General features: G+C 40.4%; 1 protein-coding gene across 1 annotated transcript in view; it reads left to right on the top strand.

Annotated features, from left to right (window-relative positions):
* Positions 1–23,763, top strand: part of LOC149451737 (alpha-2-macroglobulin-like protein 1) — a 224,293-nt gene that overhangs the window by 92,166 nt on the left and 108,364 nt on the right. Inside the window, exons 10-12 of the mRNA XM_089690335.1 lie at positions 2,175–2,281; positions 6,853–7,017; positions 18,991–19,212. Coding sequence (XP_089546461.1) covers positions 2,175–2,281; positions 6,853–7,017; positions 18,991–19,212 — 494 coding nt within the window. The remainder of the gene's footprint in view (positions 1–2,174; positions 2,282–6,852; positions 7,018–18,990; positions 19,213–23,763) is intronic.

Raw genomic sequence — 23,763 nt, 5'->3', positions numbered from 1 at the left:
GTCAGTGTGGGAGGAAGAGTGTGCCCCATCATTAATGTTAGTGGGAGGAAGAGTGTGCCCCATAATTGGTGTCAGTGGGAAGAATAGTGCCTCATTATTGGTTTCAGTGGGAGGACTAATGCACCATCGTTGGTGTCAGTGGGAGGAATAGTGCCTCATCATTGGTGTCAGTGTGGGAGGAATAGTGCCCCATCATTCGTGTCAGTGGGAGGAAGAGTGTGCCCCATAATTGGTGTCAGTGGGAAGAATAGTGCCTCATTATTGGTGTCAGTGGGAGGACTAATGCACCATCGTTGGTGTCAGTGGGAGGAATAGTGCCTCATCATTGGTGTCAGTGTGGGAGGAATAGTGCCTCATCATTAATGTCAGTGGGAGGAGTAGTGCCCCATCATTGGTGTTAGTGGGAGGAATAGCCAAAAGACAGCTGCAGCACAGCCAGCTAGTTCTGGAGAGCATCCATGGATGTCCTCCCAGAACCACTCCCCCTTCGTGCAATCTGTGATCAGCTGATCATGTGTCCAAGCAAAGGGCTAATCAGAGCCACTTTTAATATGTGATCAGCTGTGTCCAATCACAGCTGATCACAGCAGAAATAGGAAATGCCGGTTATCGGCAGTCCTCGCCTCAAACTAACAGCTAGTGAAGAGAACCGGTATGCAGCATTTCTCAGGGGGACATCTACACTGATCATCAGTGCCCTAATGATCAGTGTAGCCCCATCAGTGCAGCCAATAGTGTCCATCTGTGCTGGCTTTCAGTGCCCATTTGTGATGGCTTTCAGTGACCATCAGTGCCACCTATCAGTGCCACATATCAGTGCAGCCCCACCAGTGCAGCCTATCAATGCCCCTCAGTGCAGCCTCATCAGCGCACATCAGTGAAGGAGAAAAAACACTTACTTACAAAACTTTATAACAGAAACTAAGAAAAACTTTTTTTTTTCCAAAATGTTTGGCCTTTTTTTGTTTGTTTAGCAAAAAAAAATTAAAACCCCAGTGGTGGTTAACCGCTTACCCGCCGCCGTATAGCAGATATACTGCTACACGGTGGCATGGGTGCGCAAAATCACACACACACACATATATATATATATATATATATATATGTGATTTTGCATTTCCGGGTCCTGGCCGGTGATTACCCACTGGCACCCGGTTATTACCGACAATCACAGACAGGGAGGAAGACTGGTTTACAAGAAGTCTTCCTCCCTGTCAGCTCGGGCACACTGCTTGGGATGGCTGTGCATAGCACAGCCACCCCAATCAGTGTGCTTACAGTGAAACACTCACCCCCCGCCCCCTAGTAAAACACTCCCTACACACAGTTAACCCTTTGATCGCCCCTCACATTAACCCCTTCCTGCCCAGTGTCATTAGTACAGTGTCAGTGCTGCTTTTTAGCACTGATCACTGTATTGGTGTCACTGGGGATGTCAGTGACACCAAGTTAGTCAGAATGCCAGCCACAGTCCCGCTAAAAGTTGTTAATTGCCGCCATTACTAGTAGGAAAAAAAATTCCAGTATCTCTACCGCCATTTGTAAACGCTATAGCTTTCACGTAAACCAATTAAATTACACTTATTGGGATTTTTTTTAGCAAAGACATGTAGCAGAATACATTTTGGCCTAAAGTTATGATGAAATTTGATTTTTTTTTTTTTTTTACTGGACGTTTAATAGCAAAAGTCCAAAATACTGTTTTCTTCTCAAAATTGTCAGTCCTTTGCTTATAGCGCAAAAAAAAAAAAATGCACAGGCAATCAAATACCACCATAAGAAAGTTCAATTTGTGGGAAATAAAGGACATAAATTTCATATGGTGCGGCATTGCATGACCGCGCAATTGTCAGTTAAAATAACGCAGCACCGTAACATAAAAAATGGGCTGGTCAGGAAGGGGGGGGGGGGCAAATCCTCTGGCGGGCAAGTGGTTAAATACTGCCAAAATAAAGCTATATTTGTCTAAAAAAAAAAAAAGATTAGTTTGGATACAGTGTTGCATGACCACCCAATTGTCATTCAAAGTGCAACAGTGCTGACAGCTGAAAATTGGCCTGGGCAGGAAGGGGGTAAAATTGCCCAGTAGGCAAGTGGTTAATTTGTATTTCCTCAGAAAACCTTTTTTAGTTTATTAACTTATGACAATATTTATGCCTGCTTCTTTCCTACAGGGAACACAGAATACTCAACAGCTATTTCCAGACTGGGCACATTTGAATATATGACATATTTTGAGGCTGTTGAATTTTACCAGCAAGGAGTTCCTTTAACAGTCAAGGTAATGAGATGTATATGCCTAGACGAGATGTTCCCACTTGATTCCTTTTGTACCAGTGTGTTTTTAGAAGAGTATTTATAAAGTGAGGGTGATTTTTTCTTTCCACACCATATGTTAACAAGTTCCTTCAAGCTAAAAAATATGAATCAAGATATTCTTGTCCATTGGAGGACGTTGAAAGTCTTCAACCTTTGGGTTATACTTCCACCTACAGAAGGCGATAATGCTGAGGGACTGAGCACTGATATCATCTGTTGGATGGAATGTTCTGCATGCACACTCTGCACTCTCTTTTCCCCATACAGTGTTTAGGAAGCATCTCTCTCTGCTCCTGCACACATGAAACTTTGCTCCATTTATGTTGCTTACCTACAGTGACTTTGGCCACCTACAGCCTTCTGACTCCCACATGGTCGCAACATGTTTGATTCTGGATGCAGAAAGGACAGTCATTCTGTACACCCTCTTTTTCTGGGTCCCCCAACTCCATGATAGCCCACCACTGCAGTGTTTTTTTACAATCATTGTGCTAAAGTTTATACAGTGTGAGACTTTAACTTTTTGCACAGCAATTAAAACATATTTTATAGGTACAGGAGGCTCAAGTTTTATTTAACCATGCCCCCTTAAAGGGTATGGAAACCCAACATTTCATATTCCTGATATGTGTCTGCTGTACCATATAATTGTATGAAAAGTATCCACTTCTCATTGTATTGCTTAAGGTCTTAATGGCTAAGTTCATTTTTAGTAATATGTTACATGTTACACCCGTATTTTGGGCAGGGCTCTGCCCACACAGAATTATCATTCAATCACACAGATCCATGAGTGAATGAACTACGAGTTCCATCTGCCAATGCGGTAGAGCCCCCTCGTAGTTAATTTCTCTTTCTGCACTTCAGTAACTTGTTGTCTGTACAGGAGTTACAGGCAGACAGCTGCACTGAGTGTCTGCAGGAGCCCGACATTGCATCTGCGATCTTCTGATTGTGGGTACAATGCTCTACAGGCTGCTACGATAAAAAAAAATTAACTTTTTTTTTTACCAGCAAGAAAATGTGCATTTATTATTATCTTTTTCTTTTTAAATGAACTTAGCTTTTAAAGTAGAATTCCAGCTAAAGTCTTAAAAATGCTTCCTTCTCCTAACACCTGTACTAACTAACCTGTGTATACAGGATGTAACAGTATATACTTACATATTTTCAGCACGTTGCCCTCTGGTCACATGATTGTGTGTCAGCCAGAGTTGTCTGGAGAGGGAATGGAGAGAGTGCCTCACAATAAATGGGAAAGCAGGGAGTGGTGACCTCACCTATAGGCTCCAATGATTCAGCAGTCCTAACTCTTTCCTGTAGCTGTTGGCTGGATCATGTGACTGGACTAGAATGGGCTGAAAATAGGTAAGTATATACATGTTTTATAAACAGGATACATAGTATAGCTGTTAGCAAGGGGAGATTTTTTAAGGCAGTGTAGGCTCTAGCTGAAATTCTGCTTTAACCCTTTTGCTGCCAAAGCCATATTTGCTTTTTTTGCACATATGTTTAAAAAAACATTTTAGGGCTGAAGATTATGCAAAACCCCTAAACATTATATATTTTCTGATAGCAGACACCCTAGATAAATAAATAGTTGTAGGTTCACTTTTTCAAGTCACACAATAGTAGCACAACAGTTTATGAAACTAAACATTTCCATTAAAAATACACTACCCTATATTTTCCATAGGCAATGATTGAAAATCCTATACAGGTCATTAGATTGGCGTTACCTATGAATAATGGGCTTCTAATTGAGTTCACTCTGGGGTGCACAGCAATATGTAACGTGTAGCGCAATCAATGTTTTCATACATAGGCACCCTCAGCTCATTTATTTATGTTGCATACATGCATATATGTGGGTCTCTCAAAAACCTTGAGGGGGGGATTTAAGTGCTTTGGTGTCAATTTTTTTTTATTACAAAACATTACAAAAAGTCCCTTATGCAATGCATTCTTTGGAGACAGGTTCTCATTAATAATACATTAGGCGTTTAGAAGACCCCTGATGTCTCATCTGTCATTCTATGATCGCGCTGCATTCATTTCTTCCCAAGCCATACAGTGACCCCAGAACCCGGAAGTGATGTTTTACACGTCACTTCTGGGTCAATAACAGGAAGGGGAAATCGGTGAATGGATGTTCACTGATCCCGCTCCTCTCTAAACAGTGACACTCACTATGCTAGTCCTGGGTCCACTGATGAGCAGATGAAGCCTGTGAGTCAGCTTGCCTGATTTGGGCCAACTCCCCCCTAAACCACAAACATATGACATACGTCAGTGGCTTTAAAAGGGTTCATGTAAAACTGGATTTGAGCTGTTTTTTAACAAATCATTAAATCATCCTGGTAGAGGGTTTTATTGTACTGTATGCCTGATGACTTTAAAACTGAGCCAATTTTAATATAAAATACTGTAGGTGGTCTATAAGTGTATTATCTTTTTAATATGGTTTAGCATGTGTTTATTGTAACATATTTATTATATACTGTATAGGGATATGTTTGGAGGTTTTTTTTTAAATTTATATTAAAGTATAATAAATATGTAATTGAAATAGTATTTTATTTAAATGTGGAGTGAGCATCATTGAGAAATTTGTTAAACAGTGGAGTTGAGGGTGGAAGTAATATAACTGGTAGCTTGACGAGTCTGACACACCCTGCTCCTGAGGAAGTCCATTGGACGAAACGTGTTGAGGGACAGAAACATGTAACAATAGACACTACCAGTGAATATGGGCGTGGCCAAAGTTAGGGTTCCCCTAGCTACTGGCACTCCCCTCAGTAAGTTAGGATTGGCCCTTCCCCTGCCTTTATCTGTGGAAGGAGGTGTCTGGATTGCTCTCCTGGGACACCAGCAACAGTGAAGGAAGGATGTTCTTGTGAAGAGAGGAGAAGTGCCCCTGGAGCTATGGGATAAGGCTCAGGACTGGATAAGGCTTAAGGCCTGAATTGAGTAGCACAATGTGTTGATGAGTAGCACCAGTTCTGAGTAGTGGTAGTATAATTATAAGGACAGCTTCAAATATAGATTCCAGGATTTTAGGAAAATGAAATATTTAGCAATTATTGCGAGTATGCTGGACCGTCAAAAAGGTGTTTATACCAAAGAAATACCAATGTGTGGACTATACATGTATCTTCATTTTTAGGTACAGTTAAAAGAAAAGAAGTACAGTACCTTGGCTCTCTTCTCAGCTGGAAAAAATATCTTGGGAAGTGAATTAACTGCTCTGCGATGTGGAGTGGAATAGAAAAACTGTGAAGTGTCTGTGCAAAACTGGTTGGCTCAGGAGCTGGTGGTGGTTAAGAGACTAGAATCACTCTAGACTCCCTTATGTATCATGTGTCAAGTGACCCAGGCTCCCATGTAATACGTAAAAAGCAAAAACCACTGTGAACAGAGTAAAATCAGCGTAAAAAGCAGGTACCCAACTCCTATATATAAAGGACACACACTAAAGTCCAGTTAGGATAAAGTCCATAACAGGGGCGGACGGACAACTCATGGGGCCCCCGGACAATAGGGGCTCATGGGGCCCCTGTGTCTTTGCCCAAACTCAAAAAAGCCTATGAAAAAGATACCAGGGGCATCTCATGGGGCCCCCTACTTACCCCGGGCCCTCGGGCAGTGCCCGAGTTTCCAAATGGTCTGTCCGCCCCTGGTCCATATAGCACTATGGCTAGCTTCATGTAGCTGTAGCAAACTCTGTATAGAAGTCTCCTCAGTGCGGACGCAGCCAGTACAGCAAGGACACAGCGATCCACTTTACCCATTTGAGCCTTTCTTTATCTTACACAATGTGAGTGGTTTTACATTGTTTGCTAAATAAATATTGTCAATACTGCACTTAGAGGCGCTTCTCTCCTTCTTACTCCCATGTAATATGTGCCCTGGGTGTTTGGTCAGATTCCCAGAGCCCTAAAGAATATGTAAATCCAGCATTTCATATTACTAATTTGTGCCTACTGTACCATGTACTTGTATGAAAAAGTATCCTGTCCTCTTTGTATTGCTCCTTTTGTGTGAAATCGCTGTGTTCCTGCCAGCCCCCTGCTTTCCTATTAAAAACTGACCACACTAGGCATATGAACATCAGTTTTCTGGCTGTGCTGATAACTCGCCTGCTCACCTTCCCCCGCACAGCCATTCACTGGGAAGATCAGTGTCCTGCTGTTTCCCCTCCTACAGCTCTCTGAGCTCCTTATGCAGTTGAGAACGTGATTAGTTATAAAAAAGAGGGGAAAAAGGTATTTACAATGTCTTTACACAAATGTTTTGCCTTTCATTTCTATTTAAAACTGAATTGGTTGTTTTACAAGGTGAGAGTTTATATATACTTTAAACTGAACCACGATTAGGACATTGGTCTATACAGTTCAGAGATTTATTTTGATTGGGAATTTTAATTCCTTTTAATTAGCGGTAACAAACATCCCAGGAGCTTTTATCATCTAGTTTATTTTGGTTGGCCAGGATGGTATAAAGTTACTTATGTGTCTTCACTTTTTATCATAGATAAAGCTCTTAGACAGAACAGAATCCCCCAAAGTGAATGAAACAGTATACTTAGTGGTGGGTTTTGAAGAAGAAGACCTGAACTTGACCGCAGTGACAGATGAATTGGGTATAGCAACCTTCAACCCGGACACCTCTTCATGGGAGGATATGGTGTCTATTATGGTAAGATGAACAGACATTTCATTACCAACACAATCAGTCAAATGTATTAAACAGGTATATTGTTAAACTTGAACTACAATGCATCTGAGCACCACAAACCAAAAACACTATTTAATTAAATTTTAATATTCAAATAAACTCTCCCATCCATGTATCCATGTTTTTTTTTTTTTTTGCTGAGAAATCACTTTGAACCCCCTCCCCCCAGCATTTTTGGCTGTGGCCAACTCGAGTAAGGGCAGATGATTCATGTAGCATTTACTTCCTGGAATCTATCTGTCCTTAGCTCCGGCATGTAGGAGGGGAGGGTGTGCTTAGTTGTGAAAACCCCTCATCCCCTCTTGAAGTTTCCTGAGATGCATGACATCATTTGCCTATTTCCTGAAACCAGGCGGTAACTGAAGAAATGTAAAAAAAAAAAAGTTTAAAACCAGTAAATATAATATACTTTCCTATCTATTTACTAGGCCTGGCAGAATAAGAATTAAAAATAGTCAATGGTGATTGAGAGATAGAAGTTCCACTTTAACCATCCAGAATTCACTTTAATTGTCTAGTCATGTTCAAACGGAAAGTCCTATTTTTTCCTCTGCTTATGATCGGGCATTTAAAATGAACAAAGATTCACTGGTCAAACTAGAAATTCTATTCCTTTAGTTTATATAAGTATTGTTTCAGCACCACACAATTACTTTCCTTGATAAATAAATGAAATAAAAAAAATATATATGTGAAAATATATAAAAATATCATGTGTTCAAATCCCAAATCTGATACCAAAGAAAATATTAAAAAAAGGTGATCAATTACAAATTCATAAAATAGTTAATAAATGCTAAAATATCAAATGTAATCTTAATCAAATATAATGCTTTATATCTAATAATGAACACAGAAAATGTGTTGTCTGTTACAAAAAAAATCCAATAATCAATGAAACATGATATAAAATATATTATGAATGTCCACCTTTGTGTATAAACTTCTTGTGTATATACTTCCTGTATACTGCCTGTACATGACTCACCCCAACATTATTTCCACTTGCCAAATGCAAGCAGGCGAGTGGAAATTTTGAGGCCTGATATATATATGTGTGTGTGTGTGTGTGTGTGTGTGTGTGTGTGTGTGTATATATATATATATATATAGTGTATACATACATAAACAGCGCTCTGTCATACTAAATTACCCTTAAGAAGGGTCTCAAATAAACCAATATCCAATAAAAGAAACTATTTGTAGATGACATAGTATAAAAACTTCCACCAAAGTGAAAAAAATGTGTGAAGAAGTTCAGTTAATTTCAGTGATGTGATATCTCTTTAAGGTAACTTGATCCACCTTCAATGTGATCCTGCAGTGATTATCACCCCATGGAATTCAACACTCACCAGAAGCTGGTGAATAAGCAGCAGTGGAAACACAGTAGAAATCAACCTCCTTAATACTGAATAGTTGTGAAAGTGACAATAGGATAATCAGCCAGCAACCCAAAACAATCTCCAAACAGTGAATTATTGATAGCTCTCACTCTGATCTCCTCATCATCCAGATTAAATTATATCAGTTCCAATTCATATATGGGCAAAATAAACCAGCCACATAGTGTGATACCATAAACACATTTATTGCCTCAAAAATCCCCCCTAAAATAACACTCACATTGAGTTAAAAAGTAATGCACATTGCAAGCATAGCACTTCCAATATAATGGCCGCCGCTTCTGTAGCTGGTGACAATCTCACCACACACTGGTTCCTATGGATTTCCACAGCAGTGGTCACTTCATCGCACCACGTGGTCCCGGCCTGCGTGCTGACATCACAGATGGTCACACACTGATGCGTTTCGTCATTCCAACTTCCTCGGTTTCATAACATACTCTCTGAATATGGGTGTAACATTACAAAAGGAGAACTTATCCTTTAAATAGACTCTGCCTGACCCAAGATGGCCACCAGAGTCACATGGGATGGCAGCATCCAACCATATCACTTCTCCAGTGACCCAAGAATTTATAGAGGAGCATGTTCCCCCTGACTTCCTCTCCCTCTGCAATAGCACTGGGTTGAACGCCACCTGCAGTGGAGAAAATTGATTGTACCTGCCTAAAGTCTGACCTAGGGGGACTGTACTGGAGGACAAATTGACCTGGGGTTAAGAGTTGTACTGTGATACAGACTGGCCTGTGGGGATTATACTGGGGGACATATTGAACTGAGGTGAAGGGTTGTACTGGGGGAAAGACTGACATGGAGGATTATACTGGGGGACAAATCAACCTGGGGAAAGGATTGTACTCGAAGACAGACTGACCTGGGGGGAATTGTACTAGGGGACAGACTGACCTTATTTTATTTATCCATGCCCCTTAAGCTCCTCCCACTGTTACCACAATTTCACCACACCAACTGTACGCTCACTGCATTTCTTTACTACTTGACTTCCCCAAAGGTGCCCCAGACCTTTTACAATCCTAGTAACACCCCTAGCACCATGACAACAGTGGCCACTCTACATTGTGGTACAATAAGCCCACTGCATTTTTTTCAAGCAATGGTGCCCAATTTATAATCTATGAACTTTGCTGCAGTTAATTAATACCTGCAGGTCTTGTCCCTCCCACAAGCCTGTGACTGGGCAATTAATGGAAAAGCAAGAAACTGATAAGATTATCTGTCATTTTTATCTTGCCTCCTATCAGTATGTTTCTTGTTAACAAATACAGTGCAACAGATTGGCTCTTTGTGCTTCTTCTCCCTCCTGTCTGAGTTCTTCTATACCATGATAGCAAGAGGTAAAACCAAGTCAAATTTCAGTACTTATACTGCTTGCATTTAAAACTCCAATTATACTGTAGATGTTTTAATGACTACAGTTGCATTCATTTTGTCTTTTAGATCTTTTTGGAGTTCAGCTTTAACTGCTTCCCACTCAGCAACTGCAAAAAAACGGCCAGGTGGGAGCTTTCCCATTCTGAGAGAACGTTCCTGAACGTCCTCTCAGAACATGTACCTAATTACATAGTTAATCTGGCTGAAAAAAGACAAAAGTCCATCTAGTTAAACCATTAAAAAAAAGTTATAATCCTATACCCAGAGTTGATCCAGAGGAAGGCAAAAAACCCCAGCAAAGCATAATCAAATTTGCTCCTGCTTGGGAAAAAATTCCTTCCTGATCCCCCGAGAAGCAATCGGATTTCCCCTGGATCAACTTTACCTATAAATGCTAATATCCAGTTATATTCTGTGTATCTAGGAAATAATCCAGACCTTTTTTAAAGCAATCCACTGAGCTGGCCAGAACCAACTCTTGAGGGAGTTTATTCCACATTTTCACAGCTCTTACTGTGAAGAAACCTTTCCATATATGGAGATTAAATCTAATTTCCTCCAACTGAGCTCCTCCATGCCTCATCATTTTGGTTGCCCTTCTCTGCACTTTCTCCAGCTCCCAAATGTTCTTTTTGTGAATTGGTGCCCAAAATTGAACTGCATATTCCACATGAGGTCTTACTAATGATTTGTACAGGGGTAATATGATATCTCTCTCACTGGAGTCTATATCTCTTTTAATACAAGAGAGGATTTTGCTCACTTTAGAAACCACAGCTTGGCATTGCATGCCATTATTAAGCTTGTGATCTACCAGAACTCCCAGATCCTTCTCCACCATTGATTCCCCCAGTTGTACCCCCCCCCCCCCCTATATGTATGATGCATGCATATTCTTAGCCCCCAAGTGCATAACCTTACATTTATCAATATTAAACCTCATCTTCCACATAGTTGCCCAATTAAACAGAGCATTGAGGTCGGCTTGTAAATTGGAGACATCCTGTAAGGACGTTATTCCACTGCACAGCTTGGTGTCATCTGCAAAGACTGAAATTGTATTTTTAATCCCAGACCCTATATCATTTATAAATATATTAAAAAGTAATGGTCCCAATACTGAACCTTGGGGTTTCATCAATGACAACCCTAGAACATTCAGAGTATGAATCATTAACCATTACTCTCTGAATATGATCTTTTAGCCAGTTTTCTATCCATTTACATACTGAATTTTCCAAGCCTGTAGACTTTACCTTACACATTAGCCGTGTGTGGAAAACTGCGTCAAACGCTTTTGCAAAATCCAAGTATACCACGTCTACCGCCACCCCTCTGTCCAAGGCTTTGCTCACCTCCTCATAAAAAGAAATCAGATTTGTTTGACAACTTCTGTCTTTCATGAATCCATGCTGTCTGTTGCTTAAAATATTTTTTTCCAGCAAGAACTTATCTATGTGGTCTTTTATTAAACTCTCCAGTATCTTCCCAACTATAGAAGATAAACTAACAGGTCTATAATTACTTGGGAAAGATTTTGATCCCTTTTTTAATATTGGCACCACAATGGCCTTACACCAATCCAGTGGTACTGTGACAGTCATTAAAGAGTAAAAAAATTCTTCCTGCGCCAAGTGAAACACCCTACTACAGGATCTATCCTGCTGCTGTGCAATGTGGTGAACACAAAATGTGATAAATATAAATAAACAGCGCAAACATAGACCTCTATATCAAATCAATATACAAAGTGCAAACATATATAGAAAATTATATTAATAGTGAAGTCCATCATGGTTAAATAGACAACAAAAGTTCAGAAATCTCAAAAAAATATTTTGTGCAAAAAAATTTTTTCAAATTCTTCTTCTAATGTAAAGAAAAAACTTCCACCTTCCACCCGTGCAAACCAACATCAAATGCACTCACCAAATTTAGGTGAATGAAACGCCTTTTAGGAATTTATATGGGATCCTAAACCCTCTTTCGTATCCACTCTATAGGAATCCTCACCTTCAGTGTAGGCTCCACCATACAACCGGGGAGAGAAAAATCTCAGATAGTGTAATATTGCAAAATACCATTTATGAATAAAATCAAGGATTAAGGCCACTCACATTTAAATCACTTTAAAAAGGCATATTTATTAGGACAAGCTTCTTCCAGATGGACAATGAATGTAAGACAACCTCCCACGGAATCTCACATCACAGCTCCAGGATACAGCAGAAGCTCCACAGAGACCAAACATGCACAGATCCCAAAAGATGGCCGCTGGAACGCACCGCTCGGCGTGCGCTCCACTCACCGGAAGTGACGTCAGACGTACGGGGTAACAACCGGAAATGCGTCAACGCGTTTCGCCCCTCCCATCGGGCGATGGGATATAGAGGTCTATGTTTGCGCTGTTTATTTATATTTATCAGTCATTAAAGAGTGCCTAAAAATTTTAAATAATGGCTTTGAAATGATAGAGCTTAATTCTTTAAGGACCCATGGGTGTATGCCATCCGGTCCAATACTTTATTCACCTTTATTCTGTCTAAATATCTCTGGATCATATCAGTTGTGAGCTAGGCACCTCTTTAGCACCTGATGGATAAATGCATGTACTAGCTATTCTGATTTGAGCACAGGTATATCTTGTTTGTATATCCAAATAAAGTGGTGCAGCGCTAAATGATAATACACGATAAAAAAAAAAAAAAAAAACACACAATATGTTAGTGCAAACTTATACACATGCGTGATGTCACTCTAATGGTGATCAATAAATATTTAAAAAGTTCAATATAATAGTGCGGATAATGGAGTGATCCTAATTCCAGGTGAGCGGGCGTCCTGATCCAAGGTGTGATAATAGGTGCCAACCACACAAATGGGTGAAAAACGCACTCACCAGATGTGCGTTTAAAATACGCAATATATGATCCTGCGTCACCAGGCCATGGATCGGATATCAAATCTCGGATCGGGTTACCCACAGATCACCTTCCCGGTTCCACAGAGGCAAGGTCACCAGAAACTGCTACCAGGTATCACCACCAGGGCCATGGTTCCTCCAGATGGGCACTGCGAATGATAGCACTCACACAGAGTGCCCAATGAGAGACCACATAGCGTGATACTGCTTAAGGTACCTTTATTTAGGGTTGGTGGGTGTGGGGTACATAAAAAGATTCTCAAAAAGAAGTTACTGACCATACATTCCAGGGTGTCCACCAGCGGTGGTTAATGTCCTGTTGCTGCTGCCCCTTGACGCGTTTCGTGCGATGCACGTATTCATAGGGATAAAGGGCTAGCAAGCAGGACATCCACTTCAGTGCTATTTATATTTATAAATGGCAATCCTGCTTAATGCGCCCGCCATTTTGTCGGCTACTGGCGCATGCGCAGATCATCGGCGCCGTCTTGCCGGACTACCGCGGATGCGCGAGCGGTCGGCGCCATTTTGTCGTGGATCGCGATTGCGATCTCTAATCAGCAGAGAGTCACCACCAGTACGGCGCCATCTTATTGGCAGTATTTGGAGATGGAGAGGCACAACTTAATTAGTCATATCAGGCTGTGCAGCCCAAACGTCCTGTGGCACATTGGAAGTCAGAAATCAAGAAGGGAGAAAACAAGTCTCCCCTGCACACCATGATCTAGTGCACATAAAAGTTACTTTTAAATTCAAAGGATATTTTTAAATTTTGAAGACATTAGAATTAATTATAATGTGTTTGTAATCATATACTGGTATATGAAACCTATCCTGTTATATATAGAATCAGACCAGGATAGGATCATATTTGACATAGTATATAATAAGAATACATAACTTAATAGTTCCCAATAAATATGTGAATATAAATAGCACACAAAGTGTATGGTCAGATGAAAAATACAAAATATACATAAAATTGAATTTACAAGAAGTGTATATAAATATATATGGAAATGTATGGTCAGGACCTGAAATATAAAATATAAAATCATAAAACAAATAATAAAATTACATAATAAAATAATATGATACTGAATGCTGAGACAGTCACTCGTAATAAAACTACTACTAAAAAACTACTAAAAAACCCCACTAAAAGCGATGACGAGGAATATATATTAACGCTAAAAAATTGCTTAATATATATGGTGATGTCATATACATGATTTTATTCACAATAATTGGTAATAATAAAACTCAAATAAAGGAATATGTAAAAGAGATATGTAAAAGAACATGTATAAAACGGAGACGAACAAGCACTGATATACAACCTCCCTATACTATCTGTTGTCCAAAAAACAATTTAGGTCGAAATCTATATTTAATCCCATGGGGTATAAAGAGCCTAGTTCGTAGATCCACCTCGATTCGAGCTGCGACACTGCTCGCTTTCTATTTGTTCCTCACCAATGGGCATTTACAATGCCTATGCCCATGAATCTGAGTGACGAGGGATCTTTGTTATGATGAATCTTATAATGATGTGACAAGGAGTGGTCCTTATACCCCTTTTTAATATTATTAACATGCTCTTTTAGTCTATCTCTAAGACGTCTGGTAGTGCGCCCAACATATTGACGGTTGCATGGACATTGGAGCAAGTACACCTCGAATCTACTTGTGCAAGTTATAAAATCATCAATGTCATAACGTTTGCCCCTTGTTGCAGATGTAAAATAATTCTTCTTATCAGTATGTTTACTGCATCGGCAGATGACGCATTTTTTACAGGGGTGAAACCCTTTTAAGCTAGTAAACATAGTTGTATTTTTGGGTGGATCAACTATATTAGGGGCGATTTTATTTCTAAGTGATGTCGCTTTTCTGAAGATGATTTCCGGTTTCTCTGGCAATAATGTATTCAGTATAGGGTCGGATTTCAAAATCTTCCAGTTTTTATTAATGATGCTAGTTATCTTTTTGTGTTGTAAAGAGTAATTTGTAATAAAAGGGCATATCTGTTTTGGTTTTTGTTTAGAAATATTATTTAACATCAGATTCCTATCAGATTTTCCTATGATGTCAATGGCATGGTCAAGGGTAGAACTATCGTACCCTTTTTCCACAAATTTATCTTTAATGATTATGGCTTGTTTATAATATGTGTCTACATTAGTGCAATTACGCTTAATTCTCGAAAACTGACCCTTTGGAATCTTACGTAACCAAACGGGATGGTGACAGCTATCCGTTGAAATAAAGCCGTTTCTATCTGTTGGTTTAAAGTAAGTTTCAGTCATTATTTTACCATTATGGTTTATTAACACCAAATCGTGTATTATCATTTAGCTGCACCACTTTATTTGGATATACATGTATTATTGGAGGTTTTCTTTTGGTTACCTTTTCGGTGTATCAGCTGCTTGTTAACCTTGTTGTGTATACATATTTATACACATTTTCACCTTTTAAGGTAGCGCTCACTAAACATCTTTCTCTAGGTATATCTTGTTTGTTGCATGGTGGGTCAGTAGCCAGACCTAGACCTGGTAGCTCTCCCCTACTTTGTCTTTTCAACTATGTTAGCATTGTGTCCACAGCAGCATTTGCGTAGGCAGAGCAGAATAGGATTGGCCATAGAAGTATTACTTTGACACAGTTGGCCAGCTTAAACATGTATTGCAATATGTGTGAACCAAATATCCCTATTTATTGCAAAGTTTGCTTGAAAGGGTATATACCAGTGTGCAGAGGGTCCTTCAGAATTTCTAGTGTTAATATGTGGTTACACCCCTTTAGCACCTGATGGATAAATGCATGTACTAGTTATTGGGATTTCAGCAGAGGTATATCTTGTTTTTAGGCTGTGAAAAAGTCTCACACGTGGGGTATCGCCATACTCAGGTGGATTATAACAAAATTTGTTTTGGGGTGTAGTTGCAAGTATGCCTATGCCGTGTGTGAGAAATAACATTATTATGACATTTATGTGGAAAAAAACTAATTTTATTTAATTTCTTCATTTTCCAAAGAATTGTGGAAAAAAAATTACAACTTCAAAAAACTTTCCATGCTTCTTACTAAATACCTTGTGCTGTCTACTTTCCAAAAAGGGGTCATTTGGGAGGTATTTGCACTGTCCTGGCATGTTAGGGCCTCAAGATATGAGGCTGTCAGTACATCATCAGGTGTGATCAATTTTCAATGATTGGTACCATAGCTTGTAGACTCTATAACTTTCAAAAGACTAAATAATATGCCCTCATTTGGGTTATTTTTACCAAATAAATGTAGCGGTATAAATTTTTATTAAAATGTATGAGGAAAATTTTTATGAGAAGCACACTTTTTTTTTCCAAATTTGCGGTCTCCTGCTGTTTATATCACAAAAAGTAAAAAACCCAGTGGTGACTAAATACCGCCAAAAGAAAGCTCTGTCTCAAAAAAAAATAATTTCATATGGGTACAGTTTGCATGACGGTGTAATTATCATTCAAAGTGCAACAGTCCCGAAAGATGAAAATTGGCCTGGGCAGGAAGGGGGTGAAAGTGTCCAGTATTGAGGTGGAAGACCTACAACTGTCCTTACTGTATTTTGTACCTTCTTGCCTGGGACTGCAGCGCTGCAAAGAGGCATGTAGTTCAGTTCTGCAGGAGACTACATCTTATCAGCTCCAGGGTGTTTGGCACCCATGCCCCGAAGTGTGGCTCCTCCCACACTTTCATTTATATTGGCACTAACTACACCCATGGCATCATTAAGTAGGGATTTTTCTAAAAGATAACTAACATTTATTTACAACTTTCCCCATACCACACTATAATGGGAACAGAACCATCTAGTGGCATGCAAACTAACTGTACCTGCCAACAGCATGGTTAGGGGAAGCATGGTTGGTATTTATTTATTTCAGGTACTTATATAGCGCTGTCAATTTACGCAGCGCTTTACATCTATATTGTACATTCACATCAGTCCCTAACCCTCAAGGGGTGTACAATCTAAGGTCCCTAACTCACATTCATACATACACATACTAGGGACAATTTAGACAGGATCCAATTCACCTACCAACATGTCTTTGGAGTGTGGGAGGAAACCGGAGTACCCGGAGGAAACCCACACAGGCACAGGGAGAACATGCCAACTCCAGGCAGGTGGTGCCGTGGTTGGGATTCAAACCAATTACCCTAGTACTGCCAGGCGGAAGTGCTAACCATTTAGCCACTGTGCAGCCCCTGTTATATTGACATACAGTGGGGCAAAAAAGTATTTAGTCAGCCACCAATTGTGCAAGTTCTCCCACTTAAAAAGATGAGAGAGGCCTGTAATTGGCATCATAAGTAGACCTCAACTATGAGAGACAAAATGAAGAAAAAAATCCAGACAATCACATTGGCTGATTTGGAATGAATTTATTTGCAAATTATGGTGGAAAATAAGTATTTGGTCAATATCAAAAGTTCATCTCAATACTTTGTTATATATCCTTTGTTGGCAATGACAGAGGTCAAACATTTCCTGTAAGTCTTCACAAGGTTGGCACACACTGTTGCTGATATGTTGGCCCATTCCTCCATGCAGATCTCCTCTAGAGCAGTGATGTTTTGGGCTGTCGCTGGGCAACGCGGACTTTCAACTCCCTCCAAAGGTTTTCTATGGGATTGAGATCTGGAGACTGGCTAGGCCACTCCAGGACCTTGAAATGCTTCTTACAAAGCCACTCCTTCGTTGCACGGGCGGTATGTTTGGGATCATTGTCATGTTGGAAGACCCAGCCACGTTTCATCTTCAATGCCCTTGCTGATGGAAGGAGGTTTGCACTCAAAATCTCACGATACATGGCCCCATTCATTCTGTCCTGTACATGGATCACTCGTCCTGGTCCCTTTGTGGAGAAACAGCCCCAAAGCATGATGTTGCCACCCCCATGCTTCACAGTAGGTATGGTGTTCTTTGGATCCAACTCAGCATTCTCTCTCCTCCAAACACGACGAGTTGTGTTTCTACCAAACAGTTCTATTTTGGTTTCATGTGACCATATGACATTCTTCCAATCCTCTTCTGGATCATCCAAATGCTCTCTACTAAACTTCAGACGGGCCTGGACATGTACTGGCTTAAGCAGGGGGACATGTCTGGCACCACAGGATCTGAGTCGCTGGCGGCATAGTGTGTTACTGATGGTAGCCTTTGTTACGTTGGTCCCAGCTCTTTGCAGGTCATTCACTAGGTCCCCCCGTGTGGTCCTGGGATTTTTGCTCACCGTTCTTGTGATCGTTTTGACCCCACGGGGTGAGATCTTGCGTGGAGCCCCAGATCGAGGGAGATTATCAGTGGTCATGTATGTCTTCCATTTTCTAATTATTGCTCTCACAGTTGATTTGTTCACACCAAGCTGCTTGCCTATTGCCGATTCAGTCATCCCAGCCTGGTGCAGGTCTACAAATTTGTTTCTGGTGTCCTTCGACAGCTCTTTGGTCTTCACCGTAGTGGAGTTTGGAGTGTGACTGTTTGAACTTGTTATCAGTATAAAAGACACCTGTCCACAACCTCAGTCAGGTGCCATTGATGCAGGTAATGAGTGCAGGACAGAGGAGCCTCTTAAAGAAGAAGGTACAGGTCTGTGAGAGCCAGAAATCTTGCTTGTTTGTAGGTGACCAAATACTTATTTTCCACCATAATTTGCAAATAAATTCTTTCCAAATCAGCCAATGTGATTGTCTGGATTTGTTTTCTCATTTTGTCTCTCATAGTTGAGGTCTACCTATGATGCCAATTACAGGCCTCTCTCATCTTTTTAAGTGGGAGAACTTGCACAATTGGTGGCTGACTAAATACTTTTTTGCCCCACTGTATATATATTCAAACCCCCCAAAAATTTTATAGATATCAGTTTATACTTAAATGTGACTGCTGTTTTACTTTTCTTTTTAAGGCATGCTACCCTTTTTTCCATCTAGTTATCCATCTAGTAAGTCTATTATTTTTTAACTCTCTTTAACAGAACAAGCTGTTCAGACAAAATGGTAGTTAAAGTATTGGCACAAACCATCACCACTAAGGGAGGGGGGGGTTAACAATGGTCAGCTTTTATTGATTTATGTAGAACCATTAAAACATATGGTTTTCTGTGATGTTAAGTTGGAGTTTCAGTACCTTTTACAGTACAATAAGTTTTAAATATATGTTCTTTTCTTAAGGGAAAGGTCTTCTTGGAAGAGGATAAGGAACAAAAGATGAATCTGATCAATCAAGCATTTGCCTGGATTCATCCTTTCTATTCAGAGAGTAAGAGCTTCCTTAAAGTGTTGGCTGAGGCAGGGCCCTCTTCATGTGACGGTCAGCAATCAGTGACTGTGGAATACTTCATCAATAAAAACAAGCTGGATCCTAACTCTGACCACCAGTCCTTCTTCTACATTGTGAGTATTTTCTCCTCAGACAAACCATTTTACAAGTCATTACTGCCAGACTATAATGTGGCAGTATTCCAGTTACACACTTAGGCCCTCATTTCTTTTATTATTATTATTTATTTTTATTTGGTTCTGTATATAAAATAGAAAAAAAAATATCAAGATTCCCACCGTCCTAAAATAACACCACTAACCAAAGTAAAATGATCAGATGTCACCAGCACTCCGTTGAAAACATATATGCTCATTAATTGGTGCAATGTCACTAATTAATGAGCGTATAGGTTTTAATTGTTCAAGTGGTGACTGGCCCTATTTTTGAAGTGTATAAAACCCTATATTTCTGTTCAATAAAGAGATTTCCTTTGGTTTTACCTCAACATCTCGTCTGTGTATAATGCTTGCAGTAAAGGGCTGGCCCTAGCTACCAAGCTGCTTGAAGGGTTTGGAGGGCAGGAGGCAGAGGCACCCAGTAGGGGTGACAGGTGGTCGATCACACCAACATTTCAGGGCCGCACAGAGTCCCTTCCTCAAGGCAAAAAAGTGACAACTTGAAATGCAATGAAACATGTACAGTCAGGTCCATAAATATTGGGACATCAACGCAATTCTAACATTTTTGGCTCTATACACCACCACAATGGATTTGAAATGAAAAGAACAAGATGTTCTTTAACTGCAGACTGTCAGCTTTAATTTGAGGGTATATACATCCAAATCAGGTGAACGGTGTAGGAATTACAACAGTTTGCATATGTGCCTCCCACTTGTTAAGGGATCAAAAGTAATGGGACAGAATAATAATCAGAAATCAAACTTTCACTTTTTAATACTTGGTTGCAAATCCTTTGCAGTCAATTACAGCCTGAAGTCTGGAATGCATAGACATCACCAGACGCTGGGTTTCATCCCTGGTGATGCTCTGCCAGGCCTCTACTGCAACTGTCTTCAGTTTCTGCTTGTTCTTGGGGCATTTTCCCTTCAGTTTTGTCTTCAGCAAGTGAAATGCATGCTCAATCGGATTCAAGTCAGGTGATTGACTTGGCCATTGCATAACATTCCACTTCTTTCCCTAAAAAAACTCTTTCGTTGCTTTTGCAGTATGCTTTGGGTCATTGTCCATCTGCACTGTGAAACGGCGTCCAATGAGTTCTGAAGCATTTGGCTGAATATGAGCAGATAATATTGCCCGAAACACTTCAGAATTCATCCTGCTGCTTTTGTCAGCAGTCACATCATCAATAAATACAAGAGAACCAGTTCCATTGGCAGCCATACATGCCCACGCCATGACACTACCACCGCCATGCTTCACTGATGAGGTGGTATGCTTAGGATCATGAGCAGTTCCTTTCCTTCTCCATACTCTTCTCTTCCCATCACTCTGGTACAAGTTGATCTTGGTCTCATCTGTCCATAGGATGTTGTTCCAGAACTGTGAAGGCTTTTTTAGATGTCATTTGGCAAACTCTAATCTGGCCTTCCTGTTTTTGAGGCTCACCAATGGTTTACATCTTGTGGTGAACCCTCTGTATTCACTCTGGTGAAGTCTTCTCTTGATTGTTGACTTTGACACACATACACCTACCTCCTGGAGAGTGTTCTTGATTTGGCCAACTGTTGTGAAGGGTGTTTTCTTCACCAGGGAAAGAATTCTTCGGTCATCCACCACAGTTGTTTTCCGTGGTCTTCCGGGTCTTTTGGTGTTGCTGAGCTCACCGGTGCGTTCCTTCTTTTTAAGAATGTTCCAAACAGTTGTTTTGGCCACGCCTAATGTTTTTGCTATCTCTCTGATGGGTTTGTTTTGTTTTTTCAGCCTAATGATGGCTTGCTTCACTGATAGTGACAGCTCTTTGGATCGCATCTTGAGAGTTGACAGCAACAGATTCCAAATGCAAATAGCGCACTTGAAATGAACTCTGGACCTTTTATCTGCTCATTGTAATTGGGATAACGAGGGAATAACACACACCTGGTCATGGAACAGCTGAGAAGCCAATTGTCCCATTACTTTTGGTCCTTTAACAAGTGGGAGGCACATATGTAAACTGTTGTAATTCCTACACCGTTCACCTGATTTGGATGTAAATACCCTCAAATTAAAGCCAACAGTCTGCAGTTAAAGCACATCTTGTTCGTTTCATTTCAAATCCATTGTGGTGGTGTATAGAGCCAAAAATGTTAGAATTATGTCGATGTTCCAATATTTATGGACCTGACTGTATATACTGTATACATACAGTTGTGGCCAAAATTATTCAACCCCCAATGCTGTAAAGGGGTTTAGGGACTATAGTGTACATTTGGAATTGTATTCAGAATCAAATCCTACAAGGACGTTGTAACTACCCAAATGCAACTAAAATGACATCAATTGTTTATGTAATACAGTAGTAAATGGTTCTTATGTGGTTTCTTCATTGCCACAATTATTCAACCCCTTAAAGACTACCACTCTGAAGAACAGAGGTTCATACAGGTGCTTTCCATCAGGTATTGAAAACACCTGTGGATGTCACCGAGCAGCAATCAAGCATAATAAGCACCAATTAGGCAGCTTTAAAATGACTGTGATACTCAGCTCCTTCTAGACATTTACTGGTGTGGTTACAAACATGGTGAAGGCAAGAGAATGGTCCAGGAAGACAAGAGAAGAGGTGATTTCTCTTCACAGGAAGGGCAATGGCTATAAGAAGATTGCAAAGATGTTAAACATACCAAGAGACACCTTAGGAAGCATCATTCGCAAATTCAAGGCAAAGGGCACTGTTGAAACGCTACCTGGTCGTGGCAGAAAGAAGATGCTGACTTCGACTGCTGTGCGCTACCTGAAGCGTAGAGTGGAGAGAAGTCCCCGTGTGACTGCTGAGGAACTGAGAAAAGATTTGTCAGATGTGGGTACAGAAGTTTCAGCCCAGACAATAAGACGCACACTGCGTAATGAAGGCCTCCGTGCCAGAACTCCCAGGCGTACCCCCTTGCTGTCTCCAAAGAATAAGAAGAGTCGACTGCAGTATGCCAAAAGCCATGTGGACAAACCACAAAAGTTGTGGGATAGTGTTCTGTGGACTGATGAAACAAAATTAGAACTGTTTGGGCCCATGGATCAACGCTATGTTTGGAGGAGGAAGAACAAGGCCTATGATGAAAAGAACACCTTGCCTACTGTGAAGCATGGTGGAGGGTCAATCATGCTTTGGGGCTGTTTTGCTTCTGCAGGTACAGGGAAGCTTCAGCGTGTGCAAGGTACCATGAATTCTCTTCAGTACCAGGAGATATTGGATGGAAACGTGATGCAGTCCGTCACACACCTGAGGCTTGGGAGACGTTGGACCTTTCAACAGGACAATGATCCCAAGCATACCTCCAAGTCCACTAGAGCATGGTTGCAGAGGAAAGGCTGGAACATTTTGGAGTGGCCATCGCAGTCACCAGACTTAAATCCGATTGAGAACCTCTGGTGGGACTTAAAGAAAGCAGTTGCAGTGCGCAAGCCTAAGAATGTGACTGAACTGGAGGCCTTTGCCCATGAAGAATGGGCGAAGATACCCGTAGATCGCTGCAAGACACTTGTGTCAAGCTATGCTTCACGTTTAAAAGCTGTTATAACTGTAAAAGGATGCTGTACTAAGTACTAAGATTGAATGTCACTTGGGGGTTGAATAAAACTGATAATGCTGTGAGCACAGAAAAGACATTTGTGGTTATTTCATTATAACTGTTATGTTATATTTGTCTGACCTACAAGTGCCTCTTTAATGTAAATGTAAGCAAGATGACTGAATGATCAAAAGCAATGTCAAACTGGCCAAAACACTCAATTTCAGTGGGGGTTGAATAATTTTGGCCACAACTGTACGTGAACCTGCAGAAGCAGATACCCACTTCTAGTGATGTCAGAGTGAAATAGATTATAATAGGTCAAATTGCACATTTTCCCTCTAGTTGTTGATTCCTCTCACAGGGCTCGATCCTCCTCTTGTAACAATAACTCATAGGGAGTATCTGTCTCTTTCAATGTACTACCATAGTAGAGTTCTGTTGGTTTAACACTGCAACCAACAGGTGGTCTGGAGCATGGCCAAAAAAGAGGAATCATCATCTAGAAAAAACGTGCAATTTGACCTATTATAATCTATGGGTCAACTTATGGAAGTGAGGGTCCATCTTTAATATCACCAGTGTGGCGGTGGTGCACGTCTCATTAAAAGGGTTACCGCAAAAAACCTGGGTTCACTTACCCATCGGCAGAATAACGTTTATATGAATTTATGTTCTAAGTGGAAGATACTTTAACAAGACTGCTTTGTGATTTTAAGTTTGATGATTAGTGATTTATCACTTTTTTAGCAATATATATTCTGTTTTGGCTATTTATTAATAATGTTGGAGTAGCGCACCACTGTACATTTTTGGGGTTATTTGTTTGTGAAGAACACACAATATTGGTGATTTGCAGCAGCTTCAGTTTGTTTATTCACAAAATCACAAGTGGCAGCGCACAATTTATATTTCAGGTGCTCTCGGTGTACCTGTCACCACAGCCATCAGTGTGGC

Source organism: Staurois parvus, unplaced genomic scaffold (assembly GCF_062004578.1).
Source record: "Staurois parvus isolate SC_StPar_1 unplaced genomic scaffold, SC_StPar_1.0 ptg000525l, whole genome shotgun sequence".
NCBI classification, from domain to species: domain Eukaryota; kingdom Metazoa; phylum Chordata; class Amphibia; order Anura; family Ranidae; genus Staurois; species Staurois parvus.
The sequence above is the reverse complement of the archived record's forward strand: the minus strand, read 5'-3'. Positions and strand labels throughout refer to the sequence as shown.